This window comes from Cajanus cajan, chromosome 1, assembly GCF_000230855.2.
Source record: "Cajanus cajan strain Asha chromosome 1, NIPB_CcT2T_4, whole genome shotgun sequence".
NCBI classification, from domain to species: domain Eukaryota; kingdom Viridiplantae; phylum Streptophyta; class Magnoliopsida; order Fabales; family Fabaceae; genus Cajanus; species Cajanus cajan.
In genome coordinates, this window is record NC_138517.1 from 85,645,732 (window position 1) to 85,665,717 (window position 19,986).

At 30.6% G+C, this 19,986-nt stretch overlaps 2 protein-coding genes across 3 annotated transcripts; both read right to left on the bottom strand.

The window, feature by feature from the left end:
* Window positions 1-26: 26 nt before the first annotated feature.
* On the bottom strand, window positions 27-10,908 carry LOC109787857 (uncharacterized). Of its 2 annotated transcripts, XM_020346433.3 has the most exons (8): window positions 10,249-10,906; window positions 8,081-8,230; window positions 4,226-4,366; window positions 3,743-3,856; window positions 2,638-2,745; window positions 1,593-1,838; window positions 976-1,313; window positions 27-679 (listed from the first exon to the last, which is right to left on the bottom strand). In XM_020346433.3, the coding sequence occupies exons 1-8, from the start codon at window positions 10,781-10,783 to the stop codon at window positions 68-70; spliced, it is 2,244 nt and encodes a 747-aa protein (XP_020202022.3). In that variant the 5' UTR covers window positions 10,784-10,906; the 3' UTR covers window positions 27-67. The 2 variants fall into 2 exon arrangements, with proteins under 2 accessions (XP_020202022.3, XP_082922050.1); XM_083065924.1 differs by lacking the exon at window positions 3,743-3,856 and having other exon boundaries at window positions 10,249-10,908.
* A 1,809-nt stretch (window positions 10,909-12,717) lies between these two features.
* On the bottom strand, window positions 12,718-18,058 carry LOC109787847 (uncharacterized). Its single transcript, XM_020346424.3, has 8 exons — window positions 17,150-18,058; window positions 16,878-17,027; window positions 16,483-16,620; window positions 15,246-15,374; window positions 14,963-15,061; window positions 14,344-14,604; window positions 13,806-14,137; window positions 12,718-13,478 (listed from the first exon to the last, which is right to left on the bottom strand). The coding sequence occupies exons 1-8, from the start codon at window positions 17,763-17,765 to the stop codon at window positions 12,867-12,869; spliced, it is 2,337 nt and encodes a 778-aa protein (XP_020202013.3). The 5' UTR covers window positions 17,766-18,058; the 3' UTR covers window positions 12,718-12,866.
* Between the last annotated feature and the right edge of the window lie 1,928 nt (window positions 18,059-19,986).

Below are 19,986 nucleotides of genomic sequence, written 5' to 3' on the forward strand. Positions count from 1 at the left end.
CCAAATACCAAATATTAGATTACAGATGCAGCATAATTTAAAGTCAAATATAATGCTGGCTGTAGAACTAATGTAGAGAGGTTTTGTAGCCACGCTGTGGTACTTTCTTAAAAGTAGCCCATATGAGATCAATGTAGAGTGGAAATTGAGCCAAGGCAAAAAGTGTCACTGGCAGGCATGTCACGGCATATACAGGAAATGCAACAGATTTGAGTTTGTCCTTCAGCACAAAGAAATGGCCAGTACAGAAACAAACCATCATGGACGTAATGGACATGAACAACGATGTCAAACCTAGGATCAGCTTCCTGGGAAGATTTTTTCCAAAATCACGTTCTTGAAACCGAGATGTGAGTATTGAGAGGAACATCACCAGGGAGGTGACCGAACAGCAAAGAGCAATGAGAGATGAGAATGCAAATGCTTTGAATTCTGGCATGTTTTCAAGGGTTGGGGCGCCGGTGTCATCTTTGAAGTCGCCGGGGACACTGGTGGATGTGGAAAAGGCCACAGTGGCTATCAGGGCTGCTACCAAGGAGCATGATTCAGAGGTTTTTTTCAACCATTCTCCGCCACTCTTGACAAGGTCCTTGTGAGTTTCGCTGAAAATATCTCTTGGCGTCTTGTTTTCATTGTTGTATCTACGAAAGAACTGAGGTGACATCGATTCCTTAACAAACTGCATCACATCATTAGGGGAGCAAGTAGTTTCAATGACCAAAAATACTCATGATTTTACAGGGATAATGTATAGTTGGATTCAAATTAAAGCACTAAAGAGTATGTCCCTTTTTATGAACATGTTTAAATACAAGTTTAATTTTTTTTTTAAAGTTAATTATACTGGAAATAATTTTTGAGAGCTTTTTTAGTTTTTGGTAAAGAAGCTCATAAAGCACTTATTAGTTTGTTATCAAAATAGGCTCTCTATATTCATTTTGACTAGTTTGAAAATCGTAATGATCATAAACTTACCAAGTACCACTTGATTTCCCAATGCATTTGCAGAGCTTCACCAGGAATGAGCCAAGGCTTGTAGTCTCCAAGCTTGGCTGCCAAGTGCAATACACTGTTTCCCTCTCTATCCACTGCACCGAATATACTTTCCTTTAAATTCTTCTTCCGCAAGAAGTCATATAAATACGTTTGCCTGTTCTCTACTGCCAATAGCACTATATTTTTCTTCATCGCATCAATGTCATGAACAGCTACCGGAATCAAGTCTATGATTTTGTCTACCATTTCTGTCACACCGTTCCTCGCAGCAATTAATATCGGTGTCTCCGGCATCTTTTGTTCATTTTTCTTTTCTCCTGCTCATAAAATAACAATAATAATATTCTAGCTACCAACACTAATCTAATTATCATAATTAAATACTCAAAGAAAAGATGAAGCACAAATCTATATATATTGAACCAAGTTCATCTTTCATAATCAGATTAATGAGTATTAATTTTTCCCCCCCTCAAATAGGAGTGATATTACACAAATTGAGTGGCAACACTGATAGACACCCCCTTGCACTAAATCAATATATATTTCAAAATTTTAACCGGCAACCAATTTCTACTAGTTACTTAATGCTTTACCATTCTTTTGTTGCTTGGCCTCTCCATTGGTGGTGGAAGGTTGTTCTTCAGTGATATCACGCAAAGTAGCCCTACCCTTCTCATCAAAATCATAAGGACTTGTCTCTGGATCTTTATCCCCCGGTATGCTGCCGCCATTTTCATCATACTCATACAAGCAAGCGAGCTCCAGAAGTTTTTCCATTATTTGAGCAGACCATACGTGTTTTTCCTTTTTCTTCCGTATCCTCCTTATCATGTCTGACCCTTTTGTGGTTTGTTTTATTAATACAAAAACAAACATTATTAATTGAAAAAAAATGCCACTTCTGTAAACTATAAAATGAAATGATCCAAATGGGTTAGTTTAATTCAACCTATTTCATCAATTTGACCGGACATCAATTCAGACCAAACCTACGTATAATAATTTCTTCATCGAGCCAGGATACTCAGGACAGGGTCTCAATCAATAAAAAAAAAAAAAGACTTGGTTTGAACGGGCTTACCAGAAATAGAAGGGCTGGTAAGAACTCATGTTTTGTAGAGTCAAATGAAAAAATAAAAAAAAACACTAATGAGTATAAATAATAACCACTTGTGTCCTAATAAAGTTGTATAGGGTTTGAATCATACTACGCTCAGGGTCTGAGAATTTGAACTTACAATCCTTTAACTTCAAATCATGCAAAACCCAAGTTCTTTCCACTCTAGCTATATAGTGTTAACCTTACTATTGTCTGCTCATAACATAAAAAAAAAGATGCAATATAGAAATAGAAGGATCTCACTCAAGTGTAGAAAGTTTTTTTTTTTTTTTGGCTACAAAAGTATATGTACCTTTTTTTTAGATTAGTTTATTTTAGACTATAGCATGATCTTGCTGGTCAAAGTTTTTATTTTTATTTTTAAAGTCATCCAAATACCTCCATTCAAATTAAAGTTTGTGTATATGTAAAATTTATTACTTGCAGAATTAAGGACAAACTTATAGAAGAGGTATAATGAGCATAATTAATGCGAAAAATAGATGAATCTGTAGCTAAATATGTTCATGGAGACATACCTGTTCCAAAGATTACCGACATTACCATAAGTACAAACTTGAAGAAGTCCACACAAGTTCTGTAATTGGTTGGAAATAATGGATGTGACCAATTGCTGGTTTCTGATCCTAAACAAATGATATGATAGGGTAATGAGATTTATGCTAACTCATACAGTCACACTCTTCTGTTATTTATTAATTTATTTTTTATTTATGTTTCTTCAATTCGCTTGTAAATAGGTTTTTTTTTTGGGACCAAATTAGGGATGTAAGTGGGTACGGGTAACTCGTGAACCCGAACTGACCACCAATCCAATAAATTTGAATTGAATTTTTTCGGTGTTCGGGTTACACCTAACCCAACCCAATCAAAATTCGACACTGTACAGGTTGGATAACGGGTTTTGTATTTCTAACCCATTAACAATCTGATCATAAATAATAATAATAAAAATAAAAATAATAAAAATAATAATAATAATAATAATAATAATAATAATAATGTTTGAATGATCATTTGTTCAGGACAATACTTATTGTCACTCTTATTTAATAACAAGTTTTGTATTTTAGGTTTATAACATTGTAAGAATATTGTATATTTAATTTAAATTTTATTTTGTATTAATTAATGTTGGTTTTTTAAGTTGATAATTATATAACAAATTAATAAATTTATTTTAAAATTTAATTTGTATCATTATTTCTTTATAAGTTAATAACATTGAATTTGCAACAATGTATCAAATGATTTATATCTATTTTGAAATATTTAAATTTTTATAATAAATAAATAAAATTATGTTGACCAGATTAATACAACCTAACTTGTTCATGATTGGGTTGAATTGGATTAAATTTTTTAAAAAAAATTGTACAAATCTAATCCAAACGTAATCTTTTAAATTTTGATTGGGTCGAGTAACGAGTTTATCCAAATCTAACCAACTTACAAGTTACACCCGTAGACCAAATGGTGTGTGGGAAACACGTGTACTAATTTGGAGAGTTGACAAAGCAAGATGAGTCACATGCGTAGGCTCACGTATGAGATGAAAGTGAAGCACCCAAATCTATTATTATGTATACGAATTGTATTAAAAATTAACAATTTAGTCCTGACCTGAAGAATTTTTTCCAGCTCCATTATTTTTCGACGCTTCAATGTCTCTTTGAGTTCCATTTTGATCGTTTTGTGGCAACTTTTTATTTACAAATTGTGTCAAGGGATGAGTCACTGCATATGTAGAAAGTGAACCAAATCACAGTAAATTGTGGTTGTTAAATGATAGTACTATTCATTAATAAGTTGAGGGTTATTTTATTTATTTTATTTTTTTAATCCATGAGAATTAAACACATATATTAAGGGAATTTACAACACTTACAAACTCTACTCAATCAACTGAGTTAGACGCCCTTAATAAGTTGGGTTTGAACAATAATTTTCTCCGGAATTCTGTTTGTAAATAACCGTGATAGTACGTAGATACCTATCTATAATACATTGTCTAAATAAAAAAATTATTATAAAAATAGGGAAGGTTTTATAAATTTTCTCAATTCAAGAGAGAGAGAGAACATATAGGAGTATTTTTTTACATACCAACTGAGGTGAATTTTTTTGTCAGCCTCCATAGCTCTATAAACGTCCGGTAATTTCCTGGATAATTGTTTTTTTCTTTGTTGGCTGTTGGACAATGCAAGTGAAGCTTGGTTTCAACTTTGAGCTCCTTGACAACAATTGCTTCCAAATAAATAACACACGCATTATGATTTTGAAAAGTAACACACATATTAACATATATAGAGAGATTCAACATTATGGGTAACTTTTGGCAAAAAAATCTGCTTCAATTTTCTACTTGTAAGTAAATTCAACCCGGTAAAGTTCTCTTTCAAGTGAATGTAAAGCCATCTAAACTCATAATATATATATATATATATATATATATAGATAGAGAGAGAGAGAAAGAGAGAGAAGAGAAGAGAAGAAGGTTATAATAATACCGATGTAACTTTTACTAAGAGCATCTCCAATGCTAGGTTCTTATCTGGTTCTTAAGCTTAAGCTCTCATTATTTATAAGAAACCTGCATTGGAGCATGCTGACATGACAGGTCAAATTGCTAAAATTTAAGCACCGTTACTTATATAAGAGACGGTTTCTTAAGAATAAAAATAATTTAATATTTCCACTCATGTCAACAACTATAATAATTAAATTTTTTAAAATTTATTAAAAATGAAGTATGAGTAATTAAAAAGTGGAGGTGCTTATAAGCAACTTTCATTGGAGTAAAAATTATAAAAATGTAATATAAGTTACTTATGAGTGACATGGCACTGTGGGATTCATTTAAAGTTGATGAGAGTTGTTTATAAACAACTCCCATTGTATGCTGTAAGTATTATACTACTCAATAACTATATATTTAAATATAAATTTTATAAATTCAACTGTTAGATTGAAAGTTCATATCACCCTATATATTTATATCAAAGTGTTTATATTTTAGTATATTTTAAATGTATATATTACATCAATTTTTTTTTATAAGAATGAAGTATCAAATCATCTTGAATTAATATAAAATTTTGTATATATGATCTGATAATAAAGAACTTTCAATCTAACAGTTGAATTTACAAAATTCACATTTATTATAAAGTTATTTAGCGATGAAATACTCAGTAATAATAATTACACTGGTGTTATTATAGTCATCCTTATATAAACACACACACACACACACATATATATATAATAAGGAAGGATCCACTTACTTAAAGAGTAAGTCTACCTATATTTATTTCACTCAATAATTCATATTCTAAATCAAATTTCAATGATATAATTGATAAATTAAAAGTTTTTAATGCTTAAATCAAATTTAAAATTTTTATTTTTTTTAAAATTATTTGATACTTTGTTATGTAAATTTAAATCAAGGTATAAAATATTAAATAGTTTTCAAATTTGTTAAAAGTTTGCATATTTAATCTATACATTAATAACTTCTAGTTAAATTGTTAGATCGTTAAAATTTGATGTAGAACATGAGTTATTAAGTGAAATAAGTCTAGATAGACTTATTCTTGGAATAAGTGAATCCTTCTTTTACCTAAATTTACTTCAAATTAAAAAATAAAAAAATATTTAATATTTAGTTTCATTATTTCAAATTAACATATAAAATATTTTTATGATTAACCGCATCAATTTGAATTAATGAGATAGAGTATCAAATAATTTTTAAATTTTCTAAATTTTTGCAAACATAATGATTAGATTTTTGAAATTTGATGTAAAACATGAATTATTGAATGAAGTAAGTTTAAACAAACTTACTCTTGGACTTACTCTTGGAGTAAATGAATCCCTTTACACACACACACTAGGAGGATCAAATAATACTAGTGTAATAAATTTTACCAACTATTATATCGTTTAATAATTTTATATTAAATGTGAATTTTTTTAATCCGACTATTACATTATAATTTCATATAACCTTGTATGTTTATATTAAATTTTGTTAAAATTAAACAACAATTTGAAGGTAATCAAAGTGTTCAAATTTTAGTATATTTTAAAATGTATATATTATGTCAATTTTATTTTATAAGAATGAAGTATCAAATCATTTTAGATTAATATAAAATTTTGTATAAATGATCTAGGGATAAGAAACTTTTAATCTAACAAGTAAATTTTAAAAAATTCACATTTAATATAAAGTTATTAAATATTATAATAGTTGAAATTTTTTACTAATTATTATATTAATAATGGATGATCATTAAACTCTCTAGCTAATACTGTTGCAACAATAGCTAAACCTTTTGTAACTTTTAGTCAACATCTTATTCATTAAGAGTAGAAATAGGCAAAATCAAGCTTTGGTGAGTCAATTTTTTTTATTTGCAAATATTAATTATTAGATATTAAGTTAATGAGAAGATTCAAATCCACACTTTCTTATCACTCCAACTTTATCCCTCTCTCCAAACCACCAGACCAACCTTACCACCCTACTAGTGAGCCTAAGCTTGACATATAACAAAATTACAAAGATTCATTTTGACTTATTTACTCATTATAACTCTTTTTAAGTTTGAATTGGGTTGTTTATGTCACCTATTTTATACCAAGTCTATAAATAAGTCAATAGGTCTAAGTAGGCCAATAGGCTTGTAAGCTTACATAGACTAATAAGTCTAAATATTAAATACATTATTATTAAGAATTATATATTAAATAAAATAATAACTATAAATTAGTATATCATATATAATTCATAATATTATTTTATTTTAAATAGCCTAACCTATCTTGTGAGAAGAGAACCAATGTGCAGATTGATTAGTCAAACAAAAATCTTCATAACAATATTTTGTTGTTTTGGATTCGTGTCTTCACCGTCTTAATCTTCTTTTGTTAAAAGATTCAATGAATATGCCTTTTGCAAGGTTTTAGTTATTTTATGTTTCTGATTGATAAAAGGATATAGCCAAGCCTAACATAAGCTTAAAATTTAACATTTTTAGTTAAAGAGGTTTTTGAAAAACCTAAATTTGACCATTTTAATAAACAAGTCTAGTTGCAAGCCTAACAAATTGTTTGATTTATTTTCACTCTTACTCATCATCCCCGAACTTTAAACCCATAAATGGTTATCCATTCATTTACGATCCCACTTGAAGAAATTATATTATTGATTTTTAACTAATTTATAGAAAAGAATTAATTTTTGAAATGTTCTCACTAAGAAGTAAGGATAAACTCTTATAAACACAAAAAAATAATATAAATATAAAATTTATATTACTGCGATGCTACCTAGCTCAGCCACGCCGAACTAGTGACAACAGTTGCCCACATGAGAGTATGAGACCAGTGGGATGGACTTGACAAGCACACTACGGCTTGGCCTCCTTATGCATCGGTTACATAATATATCCACTAACCCTTTTACATGACTCTTTCAATTCACACTTACACTCATCGGAGCCAAGGAGTGAAGGATACATAATACTTCTTAACTATTTTATTAATAACCATTATTATTTTTTAAATAAAATAAAAACTAACTAGTCCAGTGATAATTGGATAGAGTCTACAAAAATATATTTGGATTTTCCTATCTTCTACCAAAAATATAATATATATTTGGATAGACTCATAGACATGAAAAGCATCTTTTACACAAGAAATTAAATACCAACGTTTCAAATTTCAATAATCCATTCTTAATTATGGACAAATATTGATCATGATGTTTCTAACTAAAGTTGATTATAAGCTCCTTGTCTTGTAGAAAAAAGATAAGGTTAGATTTGAACTCCCACATATCTTTATTCATTTATTTTAGTTTGACAGGGTAACATTCTTCAAAAAAAATTTAAAATATTAAGTGAAATTTCATATCTTTTAACTTTTACATATGTTAACACTTACCGTAATAAATAATTGCTTCAAATCGTCCCAAGTGGCAACCACTCTTGAAAACAGAAGGCTTATTTGCCAGGACATGAAGAGGAGTGAAGCCATTCTCGTTCGTCCAGTTTGCAAGATCTCCGTATAAATTCATTATTTGGAATGCCAAATCTGTCAAATAAATTTTATATATAAATAAATTAATTATGCGCTAAAATAAATAATTTATTTAAATAAGTATACTCTTTAATTTTATGTATATTTACCTACACCTTTCAGGTTATTATTATATTCTTTTTCCAAATCTGCTTTACCTCACACTCAAATTTATATCCTCTTCTTTTATTGACAAACCATCGATTGCAACTATCCAGTTTTACAAAAAAATTGGTGTTTAGTTATAACACTCATTTATACACGTCGTCCATGTAATGAATTTTTAGAGAACATAAGAGTCTAAATTTTCTACGAAGCCAAAGAAGAATTAAGTTTCCATGTTTATGTCTATACTAACACGTTATGAGATGAATGTATATGAGAATATAATTATTTATAATAAACATATCCTGATAGTATAATTTTGTTTGCGTCAACAATTAATTATAGATTATAGAATAAATTACACTTTTAGTTCCTTTTTTATATATATTAATTTGTAATTTTAATTCCCTTATTCTAGAATAGAGATATTTAGTCTTTTTTTTAATAATTATAAAATTAATTTATTGTTCAATTATATCATTTAATTTAAGTGATGTGACTTGTAGGAATAAATTTTTTTAAAAAATATAACATTTAAAGATTCTCGTTTATATATATTTTAATGAGTGAATGATATTTATTTTGTTAATAAATCTTATTTATATTTTTTAGAATTTTTTTTATGTCTGAAAGTCATATCACTAAATGTTACATCACTTGAGCATGAGTAGAAGCTAAAACATAATAATTAATGAATGTTAATTTGGTGGGAGAGCCAAAATTTATATTTTTAAAAATAGGAAGACTAAATGTTTATTCTAAAATAAAAGATTAAAATTATAAATTGAAAAAAAAATAGAAAGATCAAAAGTATAATTTAAGCTAATACATATAAACATAAATGAAAGGAGAGATTTGACTAAAGGTGGTCAACTAAATTTATCGTTGAAAATTAATTATCGACAAAATTAGTAATTATTGCACATCAATAGTATAAGGTTTAAACATGTTTTTAATTTATGTAAAATAAGTGAATTTTGAATTTAATATTTGTAATTTTTTTATTTTTATCCTTCTAAAATTTATAAACATTATTTTGTTCTTTATGAAATGAGTAAATTTTATTTTTATCCTTATAAAATATTTTCTTTTGCTTTCTGTCCCTCTAAAATCTAAAATCATAATTTTAGTCATTAACAATCATCTTAAGATAGATAAATAACATCTATTTTAAAAATTTACATAATTTTTTAAATGTATTAAACATTGACATAATAATTGTGGATAACATTTTTGAATGATCTCTTAACCTTTTAATAAATAAAAAATAGTTAATAATAATCATATAAAAAATAGAAATCAAAAACAATATTTAAACCATAATATAATTACAAATGAAAATAATAGGTCTTAGATTGTGTCCGAAAAAACTATAAAAATTAAATTATTTCAAAACTCAATTATTGTTATAATTCATTATAATTAAATTAAAATTTTATTTAAAAAAGTTTGCTTATAAGTGATTTTTATATTTAATTTTTTTTGGATACAATAAAGAAAATATTAAAAAATAATTATTAATTTCAAATTTTAAACTTTATAAAAATAATTTATTTTTTTAGAAAAAAACTGTTTATAAAATTAAGTTGTTGTTTCAAACACAACTTTTTATTTTTTGCAAGTATTTTTTTTTTCTAAAGAAACAACCGAAATGGGAGATTGTAAAATCGCTAAACACAACCTTAGTATGAATTTTAAGAAAATTATTATGAAATTTAACAAACTTAAAAATAATAATAAGTGATTTTTTTAATTATGTAAGGGACTTTGTCACTAATTTTTTTATAAAAAAACAATCTACTCAAACTAACGAGTTCATGATATGATGTGTGATTGAAGGATAGTTTAATAATTAATCTTATCTTTTAAACTTAGATTTAGAATGGATGAAAAATAAGTGAAAAAGAAGGAAGTGATGAATGGGTTACCAAAATAATCTCCAGCAATGGCAGAATGAAGAATGGTGTCACCATCGGCTCTTCTGCAGTTAGAATAGTAGTTGGAATCCTTTGGGTTGGTGTGGTAGATACAAGAGTAATGAAGGGTCATAAAAGCTTGTTTTCTGCCATGGAGAGCAGCGAGAAAGAGAGGGGTCTCTCCATCAACGTTGCGAACGCTCAACAACGAAGCATCCGCAGAAGCAATGCACTCGCACATCTCCACGCTCCCCATTGAAGCCGCAAAGTGCAAGGCCGTGTTCTTTCTCTCATTCGTAATTCCCAAAGCCAATTTGTCCACGGAGCAAATCAGTTTCACAAGTTGCAGCACGACGTCGTCTTGACCATCGGTGACTGCTACATGCAATGCAGTGTCACCTGTCCTCGTTATCCTTTCAGTGTGAGCATTCTTTTCCTTCTCGTACGTTTCAACCACTTTCTTCCATTTTCCTTTCATGCAAAGTTTGAACAAACGCTTGTTTGTTTTTTCTATCTTCCTATCATCATCATCATCTTTGCCTTCCATCACTCTAAACTTTTCTGCCTAGCCCAATCTGGCAATTCTTTTCCTATTTGCTACAAATTATATATATCTATATAATGTTCGGCATTCTTCTTGTTTGCTACGTATTACGTTACTTTATTTTTCCCCGGCCCTATCTTTTTTACTTTTTACTTTTTTTTGGTTTTCATATCAAGTTATTCCAACCGATAGTGACGGAACGATGAATATTTTATTCTCCAATCAACTATCCTTCTAATTAACTCAACTTTCCCCTCCTTTTTCCCCCACCTTCAATCAAAAAAAAGGTTATCAGTGATCAAAAATGCGTATTGGATGGTTCGGGAGAGTATCGGTGCCGTGTTTCATCTCCAAGCAAAGTCATGAAATTACTTTCTCTGTCGTGCTATAACTTTTCTCTTTCTTTGCGCTTTACCCCTCGCACATCACGCGTGTACGATCAAATTAGTTCAAGTTGGCCATGGAAGAATTGGCCAAACACAAAACTAAATCTCCTTAGGATCGTGCAAAAGTCCACAGTCCACACCTTTTTCTATACAGGATGAACGTACAGATGACGGATGCTGCACTTAGGAGCCATGCATGCATCTGTGAGCCGAAGCAGCAGTATTAGTATACATACCTGTGGATTTTCTAAGCCAAATTATGGTCTGTGTTTCCAACACAAAGAAGGAGAAATTTTTTAGCAACAAGTTATGTGTTAATCACATAATCTTAATCTAAAATCTCAAAACTTCAAATCTATATTTTTTTTCATTTATATATTATTTAACATATCTAATTTAAGAGGTAATAAAATAGGTTATGACTAAATAATATGAGATACAAATTTTAATTTGACCAACTTATCTTAGTTATAGTCAATTAATCTATTTAATTTTTAAATATTAATTTTAATTTATTTTGTAACTTATTTTAAGATTTTATAGTTCCCTTTATGTTTATTTTGTAGACTTTGTAGTGAAATAGTCTTATTATTGAAAAATTAGTACTATTTGTATTGTGATACCTAATAATTGTTATAATTTCAAATATTTACTAGTATAAAAAAGGTATTTTGCGTCGGTTATTTTGGAGTTTTTACGTTGTAAATACGTCCGACGTTAATGTGGGAGACGTAAATTTACGTCAGATCTACCATGTTCGACGTAAAACATCCTCCCCATCATCGACGACGTCTACCTCTCCCGCGTCGCTGACCGGAAGCCCTAGGCCAACTTCGAGGTCGTCCTCCTGACCCTCTACGCGCATGGAACAACCTCACGCGCCACTCAACCGCTCTCCATCATAACCCCCGACCTCACAAACCTCAACATCTACCACGACCTCAACAAAACTCAGAAGATTAACCTAGGTCAGAAGATTAGTCTAAAAACTTATATCAAACTTTATACATTTAATAATTTTTTGCACTAACTTTAAATCCCAACACCTTCAAGTACCCTTGAACGCTAACCTAAGCAAGACGTGCACCAAAACTTTAATATAATCAAATAAAACGATCTGTAATGATGAATGGACGTCATCACCACCGTTGCTGCCGTTCAATAACGTCACCGAAAACACTCAGGTTGCCTATAAACTCGTCGTCGAAAGTCGCCTAAACGTTTTCTGCAACTAAAACCCTCGAGCGCGCGCAAAGAAATGAGGTAGGAGAAGGGATATAACAAGTTTTTAACTTGGGACATCACGAGGTACGATGTAAATTTTTAAATCTACGTCAGACTATATAGAGGATCGACGTAAATTTTAAAATTTACGTCGAACCTTGTGGTGTCCGACATAAAAAATTTAATTCAAATTTTAAAAATACTATCGCGTTTTTTTTACGATGAGTTTCTCGTTTTCCGATAACAAAATAGTGATGTAAAAAACAGATTTTATGCTAGTGATTCCTTGTTAGGAATTATAATAGAGGATGGATCAACTTCCATAACTGGTGAAGTAAGCTACAAAAATATATATATATATACTCGCACACGAAGCTACATGAATATCTTTTCTCACTAAAGATAGAGGATAAATATAATATAAGGATAGGTATGAGAGAGAGAATGGTACGTAAGGTATTTGAACGTAAAAAGAACTAAAGCAGAGTGGCTTTGTAGCTGCGATGGGGTATCTTCTTGAAAGTGGCCCTTATGAGATCGAAATATAGGGGAAATTGAGCCAACGCAAAGAGCGTGACGGGCAAGCATATGACAGCATACACAGGAAGTGCAGCATTCTTGAGTTTCTCCTTGAGCATAAAAAAATGGCCAGCGCAGAAGGAGAGCAGCATGGAAGTGATTGACATGAACAAGGACGTGAGACCGAAGATGAGCTTTCTTGGAAGATCTTTGCCGAAATCTTGCTCCTGGTACCGCGACGTGAGTATCGAGAGGAACAGCGCCAGCGAGGTCACGGAACAGCACAGAGCAATCAGTGATGAGATCGCAAACACGTTGAACGCTGGCCTGTCTTCCAGGGTTGGGATGCCCGTGCTTTCGTGGACGCCGCCGGGGACCGTCGTGGATGTGGCGAAGGCCACCGTGGCTATCAGAGCCGCCACCAGGGAGCATGATTCCGAGGTTTTGTTCAGCCATTCCCCGCCGCTCTTCACCATTTCCCTGTGCGTTTCACTGAAGATCTCTCTTGGCGTCTTGTAGTCCTTGTTGTACCGACCAAAAAAATGAGGTGGCATCGATTCCTTAACGAACTGCATTAAGTATAAATAATGGATAAAACTTACGTCAAACATTATAACCACACTTGGTGTTTCTAATCAGAATATTAAATGTCAATATATATTAATGAGATAGAGCTCTAATTTTGATTAAAAAATAACATTAATAATATTTATAACATTGTACTTAAGTTTTGCTCATTATGAGTGGTGTTGATTGTGTTTTGTTACAGTTGATCAGAAGACAATAACATGAGTATACTTATAATATAAGATGAATATAAATTTTCATCTTAAATAATGTATAAGTTTAGGGTTGAGAAGGCCATATAATGTAATTGAAATGATTAATGTACTTACAAAGTACCACTTGATTTCCCACTGCATTTGCAAGGCTGCGCCAGGAATGAGCCAAGGCTTATATTCTCCAAGCTTGGCTGCCAAGTGCAAAGCACTGTTTCCCTCGTTGTCCACTTTCCTGAATAAACTTTCCTTGAGAATCTTTCTCTTGAGCAGGAGCTCATACAGGTGTGGCTGCCTGTTCTCTATTGCTAACAGCACTATATTTTTCTTCTTCGCGTCCATGTCATGGATAGCAACCGGAAACAGTTCTAGGATTTTCTCTACCATTTCTGTCACGCCATTCTTTGCTGCTATTAGTAGCGGCGTCTCCTGGTTCACCTTTCCATCTACTGCACGCATATAGCAGTGAGTCTAAATAAAGAAGTAACTCATAGTTATAGAGAAATACTAGTAATAGACCTCCTAACACTCTTTTACTACCGCATTCTAAATATATAACAATTATTATTAATTCCCCTTTCAGGGTATTTCATTTTTAACCTAAATCCATATTTCAAAGTTTAAACTCATCAACCGTAATCAATATCTCTTTTACCCTTCTTATGTTGGGTGAGTCCTGTGATGGTGGAAGATTGCTGCTCTTCCATAACACTAACACTGGCAAAAGTAACGTCGCCGGATTTATCAAAACTATAAGGAGCTGTCTCGAGAGATTTATCCTTCAAGTATTGGAGGGGATTGTTGCCATTGTCGTCATACTCATACGTTGAAGCTCGCCTCAGAAGTTCATTCATTATTTGGGCCGACCACACGTGTTTCTCCTTCTTCCGCCGTATCTTCTGTATTCTGCTAGATCCTTTGTAGTTCAACACATACAAAAAGTGCCATATTATTGTTAATTAAAGTCATTATTTACATATATCAATAGAAAGGGACCCCAAAATTAGGATGTTTGTAGCTATTCGGTCTAATTTTTTACAAATCATACAAAGTGCATGCAACATAAAAGGATCTCACTCTCAAGTACATGTTTAAATAAACATTTTGTGTATTTTAGATTAGTTTAGTTTTTAATATAAATAAATAAAGCTTTCTGTTAATTAAGAGTTAAAAACAAAACACTGTTATCCAAAGACTCCCAGCCAAATTAGAGTTTATATTAAATGTGCGAAATTCATGACTCTACACAGCTAAATATGTTAATGGAGACATACCTCTTCCGAAGATTACCAACATTGTCATAAATACAAACTTGAAGAAATCGGCACAGCTTTTGTAATTGTCAGGAAATAATGGAGGTGACCTTCCTGATCCTGAACAAAAATTAAATGAGAAACATGCATTTGGTGAATGGACAAATGAAGATGAATCTCATGACATAGAATGAGATTGAGTGTATTGTATATACTTCCAACATATTATAACAAGTTTTGATGAGTATTGTACCAAAATCTATTATGATGTGAAGGACCAGATCAGAATGAGTCATGTCCATACCTGATGATTTTGTTTTGGTTCCATTAGTAGCTGTCTGTTGCGAAGCTTCAAGATCTGGTCGATTTAAAGTTCGATCTTTTTCGATGAACTTATTGATTAAAAATCGTGTCACAGGGAATTTATTCGTCACTGGATATCATCAGTAAAAGAACCAATTCGCGGTTACAAATGTAGATGAGTTACGAATTTGAATGTTTCACTATTTAGCAGTACGTACTCATCATTTAATTTGTATGTATATCATTCAGGAAAATAAAATCTATATATTGCCGTAAAAAAAAGGAAAACGACTATATATTTATATCTATATATTTTGATTTTACATTTCTTCTACTAAAATTACGACATATTTTTTTTTTTTTTTAAACTTCTTTTACGTTAATACCTTCATTTATTTGATGCCCACCAAAAAGTACTTCATTTATTTTTCTTTCATTAACTTTTTAGTTATTTCTTATACATGAATTTTTTTCTTCCTTGTTTATTTATATATATATATATATATATATATATATATATATATATATTTTACTTTACGTGTGCTAAATTTCAAAATTTACTTTTTTTTCAATTTTTTGTAGTTTTTTTCCTAAAATTCTTTCATAAAAAGAAATTAAAGTTATATTAAATTTTAATAAATTAAAAATATTTTGCATATATACTACTCTTAAATAGAAAACCGAAAAATAGAAGAAAAAATATAATAAATTTTTTAATCATATATTATATATATAATAAAAAAATAATAAATTACATACAATTTATAAATAAATGAATAAAATATATCTTTTAATCTTTCACAATAATATCGAGCTAATTCATCTTTTAATTTTTTCACCTGATAAAAAATTAAGTATTAATTAATAAATAAAATAAGAATTTAAAAGACATGGTAAGATGAAAAGTCAAAGAAACATATATACATCAGATCATATAAATTTAAAGTTAATAAAATAATGTTAAATGAAATAACAAACTCAAAGATAGAAATTAAAACAATTTTTTTATAAAAAAAAATTATATATGTAATAATTTCAATAGGAAAATTATAGAATAAATAATACGAATATATTATAATTGAAAACATAAAATAAAATATAATTTATTAATACATCTCAGAGATACAAACACTACTAATATATCTAAAAATAATAATGAGTTTTGCTTATGGAAAAATATATAATAATGATTTTATATCTTCTTCCTAATGGGAAAAAATAATTGAATAGATACCCACCTACAGAAGCTGAATTTTTCATCACCCACCAAAGGTTGATGCATGTCTCGTAATTTTCTGGATAACCGCATTTCCCTTTTTTTGTTGGTGGATGTAGCTGATATTTTGGTTCTACCTCTAGCTCATTGACTAATATACCTTCCAAAAGACAAAACAACGAAGTTAAAAAAGAAATTGTTTAACATTTTTTTATTTAATAAATATTTTTTCGAATTTTTCCTCTAATTTGTGAAAATTTGAAAGTTCAAACTGAAATTATTTGTAGGTCGGCGTACACTTATGATAATTAATTTTAAATAATTACTAATAAACTTGTACTTTTATTGTAATTAATTAAAAAAAATGTGTGGTAAGTGTTATTATTATTTTTATTTTTATTTGTAATAGACACTTACCGTGGTAAACAATTGTTTCAAGACGTCCAAGGCGGCTACTACTTCTAAAAGCGGAAGTCTTACTTGCGAGGAGATGAAGAGGAGAGAATCCACACTCGTTCACCCAATTCACAAGATCTTCATATAAATGAATTATTTGGAACGCCAAATCTGTCAAATAAATTACATAAATATACTCAAGTATGAACTGTGTATACTAAACACTTCATTTGATGAGTTATATGCATGCATGAAATTAAACAATGAAAACATGCATGCGTACGTGCTCTTACCAAAATAGTCTCCAGCAATAGCAGAATGAAGAATGGTGTCACCGTCATTTCTCCTACAGTTTGAATAGTAGTTGTTGGCAACCCTGATATGAAAGTAATGGAGGCATAGAAAAGCTTGTTTTCTGCCATGGAGAGCAGCGAGAAAGAGAGGGGTCTCTCCATCAACGTTCCGAACGCTCAACAACGAAGCATCCGCAGAAGCAATGCACTCGCACATCTTCACGCTCCCCATTGAAGCCGCAAAGTGCAAGGCCGTGTTCTTTCTCTCATTCTTAATTCCCAAAGCCTCTTTGTCCACGGAGCAAATCAGTGTCACAAGTTGCTGCACGACTTCGTCTTGACCATCGGTGATTGCTACATGCAATGCAGTGTCACCTGTCCTCGTTATTTTGGCAGTGTGAGCCTGCTTCTTGTTCTTGTACATTTCAACTACTTTCTCCCATTTGCCTTGCATGCAAAGTTTGAACAAACGCTTGTTTGTTTTTTCCATCTCCTTGTTGCTCATCACTCTATCTTCTACAATCGCTGATTCATCACTCTGACTAGCTTCTGTGATTTCCATCATTGATTCGTCACTCTGAGTGTTGCAAAAAATGGACCACTTTTTATATAACATGCATGCTTCTTGCTTCCACTCAAAGTTATTCCATCAGAAAGCAGCTATACAATGATAAGTATTGTCTTTGTCTCTTTTGACAAGTGTCCCTCTAGATATGCTTCAACTTTCCCCTTCAGTACTCCGTTTTCATATTGGAGTTAGAAAAGAAAATAGACAAAAAAGTTTAAAAAATTCAAAAGATAAACGCTCAACTTACTTTAGCAGACTAATTAAGATTTCGGATTTGGTGGATAGGGCGAGTATCATGTGCTGAGTCTCCTCCAAGCAAACCGTCATATTAATATATTAGACATTCACCTGACAAAAGGAGGTTATATATTACTATACTAATCCGAACAACTTTGCTTTAGTTTATTTAATCATTAACCCTGAATTAAAGATTTTACCAAAGAATAACTAACAGTTCTTACTTCTTAGTATGGTGAAGTAAGCATATGAATCTAGTCTTAGGCAATTTTCGCCTATTCAAGGCTGAGATTAGGAAAATGGACTAGCTAGGTCCAGGTGCGGTATCCATGCTGATCATGAGTTTCCTCCTCTTCAAGCAAAGCCATATATATCTTGTGTTGAAGGAGGTTGTTAAAACTTCGATAACTTGCCTTTTTAATTATTAATTTGGAGTTTAAGTCTTTTTACGGAAGTATATAATTAACATTTGTTAATATGGTTAATCAAGCGTGAGAATCGCTTCTTTACAAATCTCGCTTATTTAATTTTAAGCAAGAGATTAATCGGATAGTGTGTGTGAGTGGGAGTATACGCAGAATTATATTATATATATAGTTCTATGTGGTTAGAAAGCTAAAACATATATGTAATGTAGACATGCAAAAGTACGTAACCTATAAATTTTGTCTAAATCTTGGTTTACAAACGAAATACGAAACAGGTTATTTACTTGAATCATGGCACGTGAAAATCTTCAACAATGAGACACCAAAGGCGTAGATATCTTTAATAAGCAGTGGAAAGCTCAATTAATATGGAGAAATTATAACATGGACATGGACTTAGAGCATTTAGTCGTAATCAATCTCTAGAATTGCAAGAAAATGTTCTTTAACCTTTGTGATAACCTAATTTTTTTTTCAAGAATTGAGTTGATCATTACATTCATGGAGTAAGATGATAAATTATTTTGGTTAATTCACTTACTTTGATATGTTATATACATCAAATGAATTCGTTCCTTAATTTTTGTATTTTATTTTTCTTAAGTAGGTTTCTTAAGAAAGAAAAATTTTGTAGTGAGTTGCTACAAGTAAATGCTTCTTAAGGTGTAAAAAGTGATATCTTTAATAGTGTAGAAGTATATTGCATGTGATATTGTGATTGTAAAACTTTTAATATTAAAGATTAGTGAAAAATCTTAATCGAGTTGATTGGATGAGACTAGATGTGTATGTCATAAGTAGATGTGATTGAACCAGTATAAATTAGCTATGAATTTTTCTCTCTACCTACAGTTGACTTTACATTCTTGCAATTCTGGTTTTATGCTTGTTGTTATGTGGCATAAACATTACATATAGAATTGAGTAAATTTAAACTTGCATTAAATATGAACTTAGTATCCTATATTCAGGTATAGATCAATATACTTTTTTGGAAAGATTTAGAAAAGTTTTTCAAAACTAAGAAAGCTGCGCAAGAAATCTTTAAGCTACCAATTCAATGCTCTAGGTTAGGCCATCTTTTCCAACATCTTTGATCTTTCGTGTTTCTTGGTTGTTTGAACTTAAGAGAGGTAAGGGAAGCTTACATATTCTTCTATGTATTTTGCATGCAGAACTGGGGTCTAAAATACATTATATTGATTGTCAAAATTTTCATTGGATGCTTGGTTGAGTTAGATGAAGTGGGATGGATTTTATTACATTTTTGTTAAGCATGATTGTGGTTGATGAGTTCTTTGATTTTTAGAATTTTATTGTTTGCATGTTATTTTTGTGGTTGGAATCATGTTCTATAATGATGATTATATGAGTTTACTGGTTTATAATTGAGTTTGGAGTTAATAGATGAGTTAAGGGTGAATTTTGGTGGTTTGGGAAGTTCAAAATTTCTGAGTTTCATGAAGTGTAAACCCTACACCTACACTCGCCCTGGTAAAAAAAATGTCATGTTGGGCGCGATGAAGTTGGAATCAATTTTCATGGTCTTCATAAAAGTTATAATCTTGGATATTAAATTTCCAATGGCATTTGAAACACCCAAA

What these genes read in the sequence shown, in the direction of transcription:
- LOC109787857 (XM_020346433.3), bottom strand. Translation starts at nt 10,783, where the DNA reads ATGGAAGGCAAAGATGATGATGATGATAGGAAGATAGAAAAAACAAAC. An exon ending in TGAAGCAATTATTTATTACG is followed by an intron (nt 4,367 to 8,080) that starts GTAAGTGTTAAC and finishes TTTATTTGGAAG; the next exon opens with CAATTGTTGTCAAGGAGCTC. An exon ending in AAAAAAATTCACCTCAGTTG is followed by an intron (nt 3,857 to 4,225) that starts GTATGTAAAAAA and finishes CTACATATGCAG; the next exon opens with TGACTCATCCCTTGACACAA.
- LOC109787847 (XM_020346424.3), bottom strand. Translation starts at nt 17,765, where the DNA reads ATGTTATATAAAAAGTGGTCCATTTTTTGCAACACTCAGAGTGACGAA. An exon ending in GTTGGTAATCTTCGGAAGAG is followed by an intron (nt 14,605 to 14,962) that starts GTATGTCTCCAT and finishes TGAACTACAAAG; the next exon opens with GATCTAGCAGAATACAGAAG. An exon ending in ACTCACCCAACATAAGAAGG is followed by an intron (nt 14,138 to 14,343) that starts GTAAAAGAGATA and finishes ATATGCGTGCAG; the next exon opens with TAGATGGAAAGGTGAACCAG.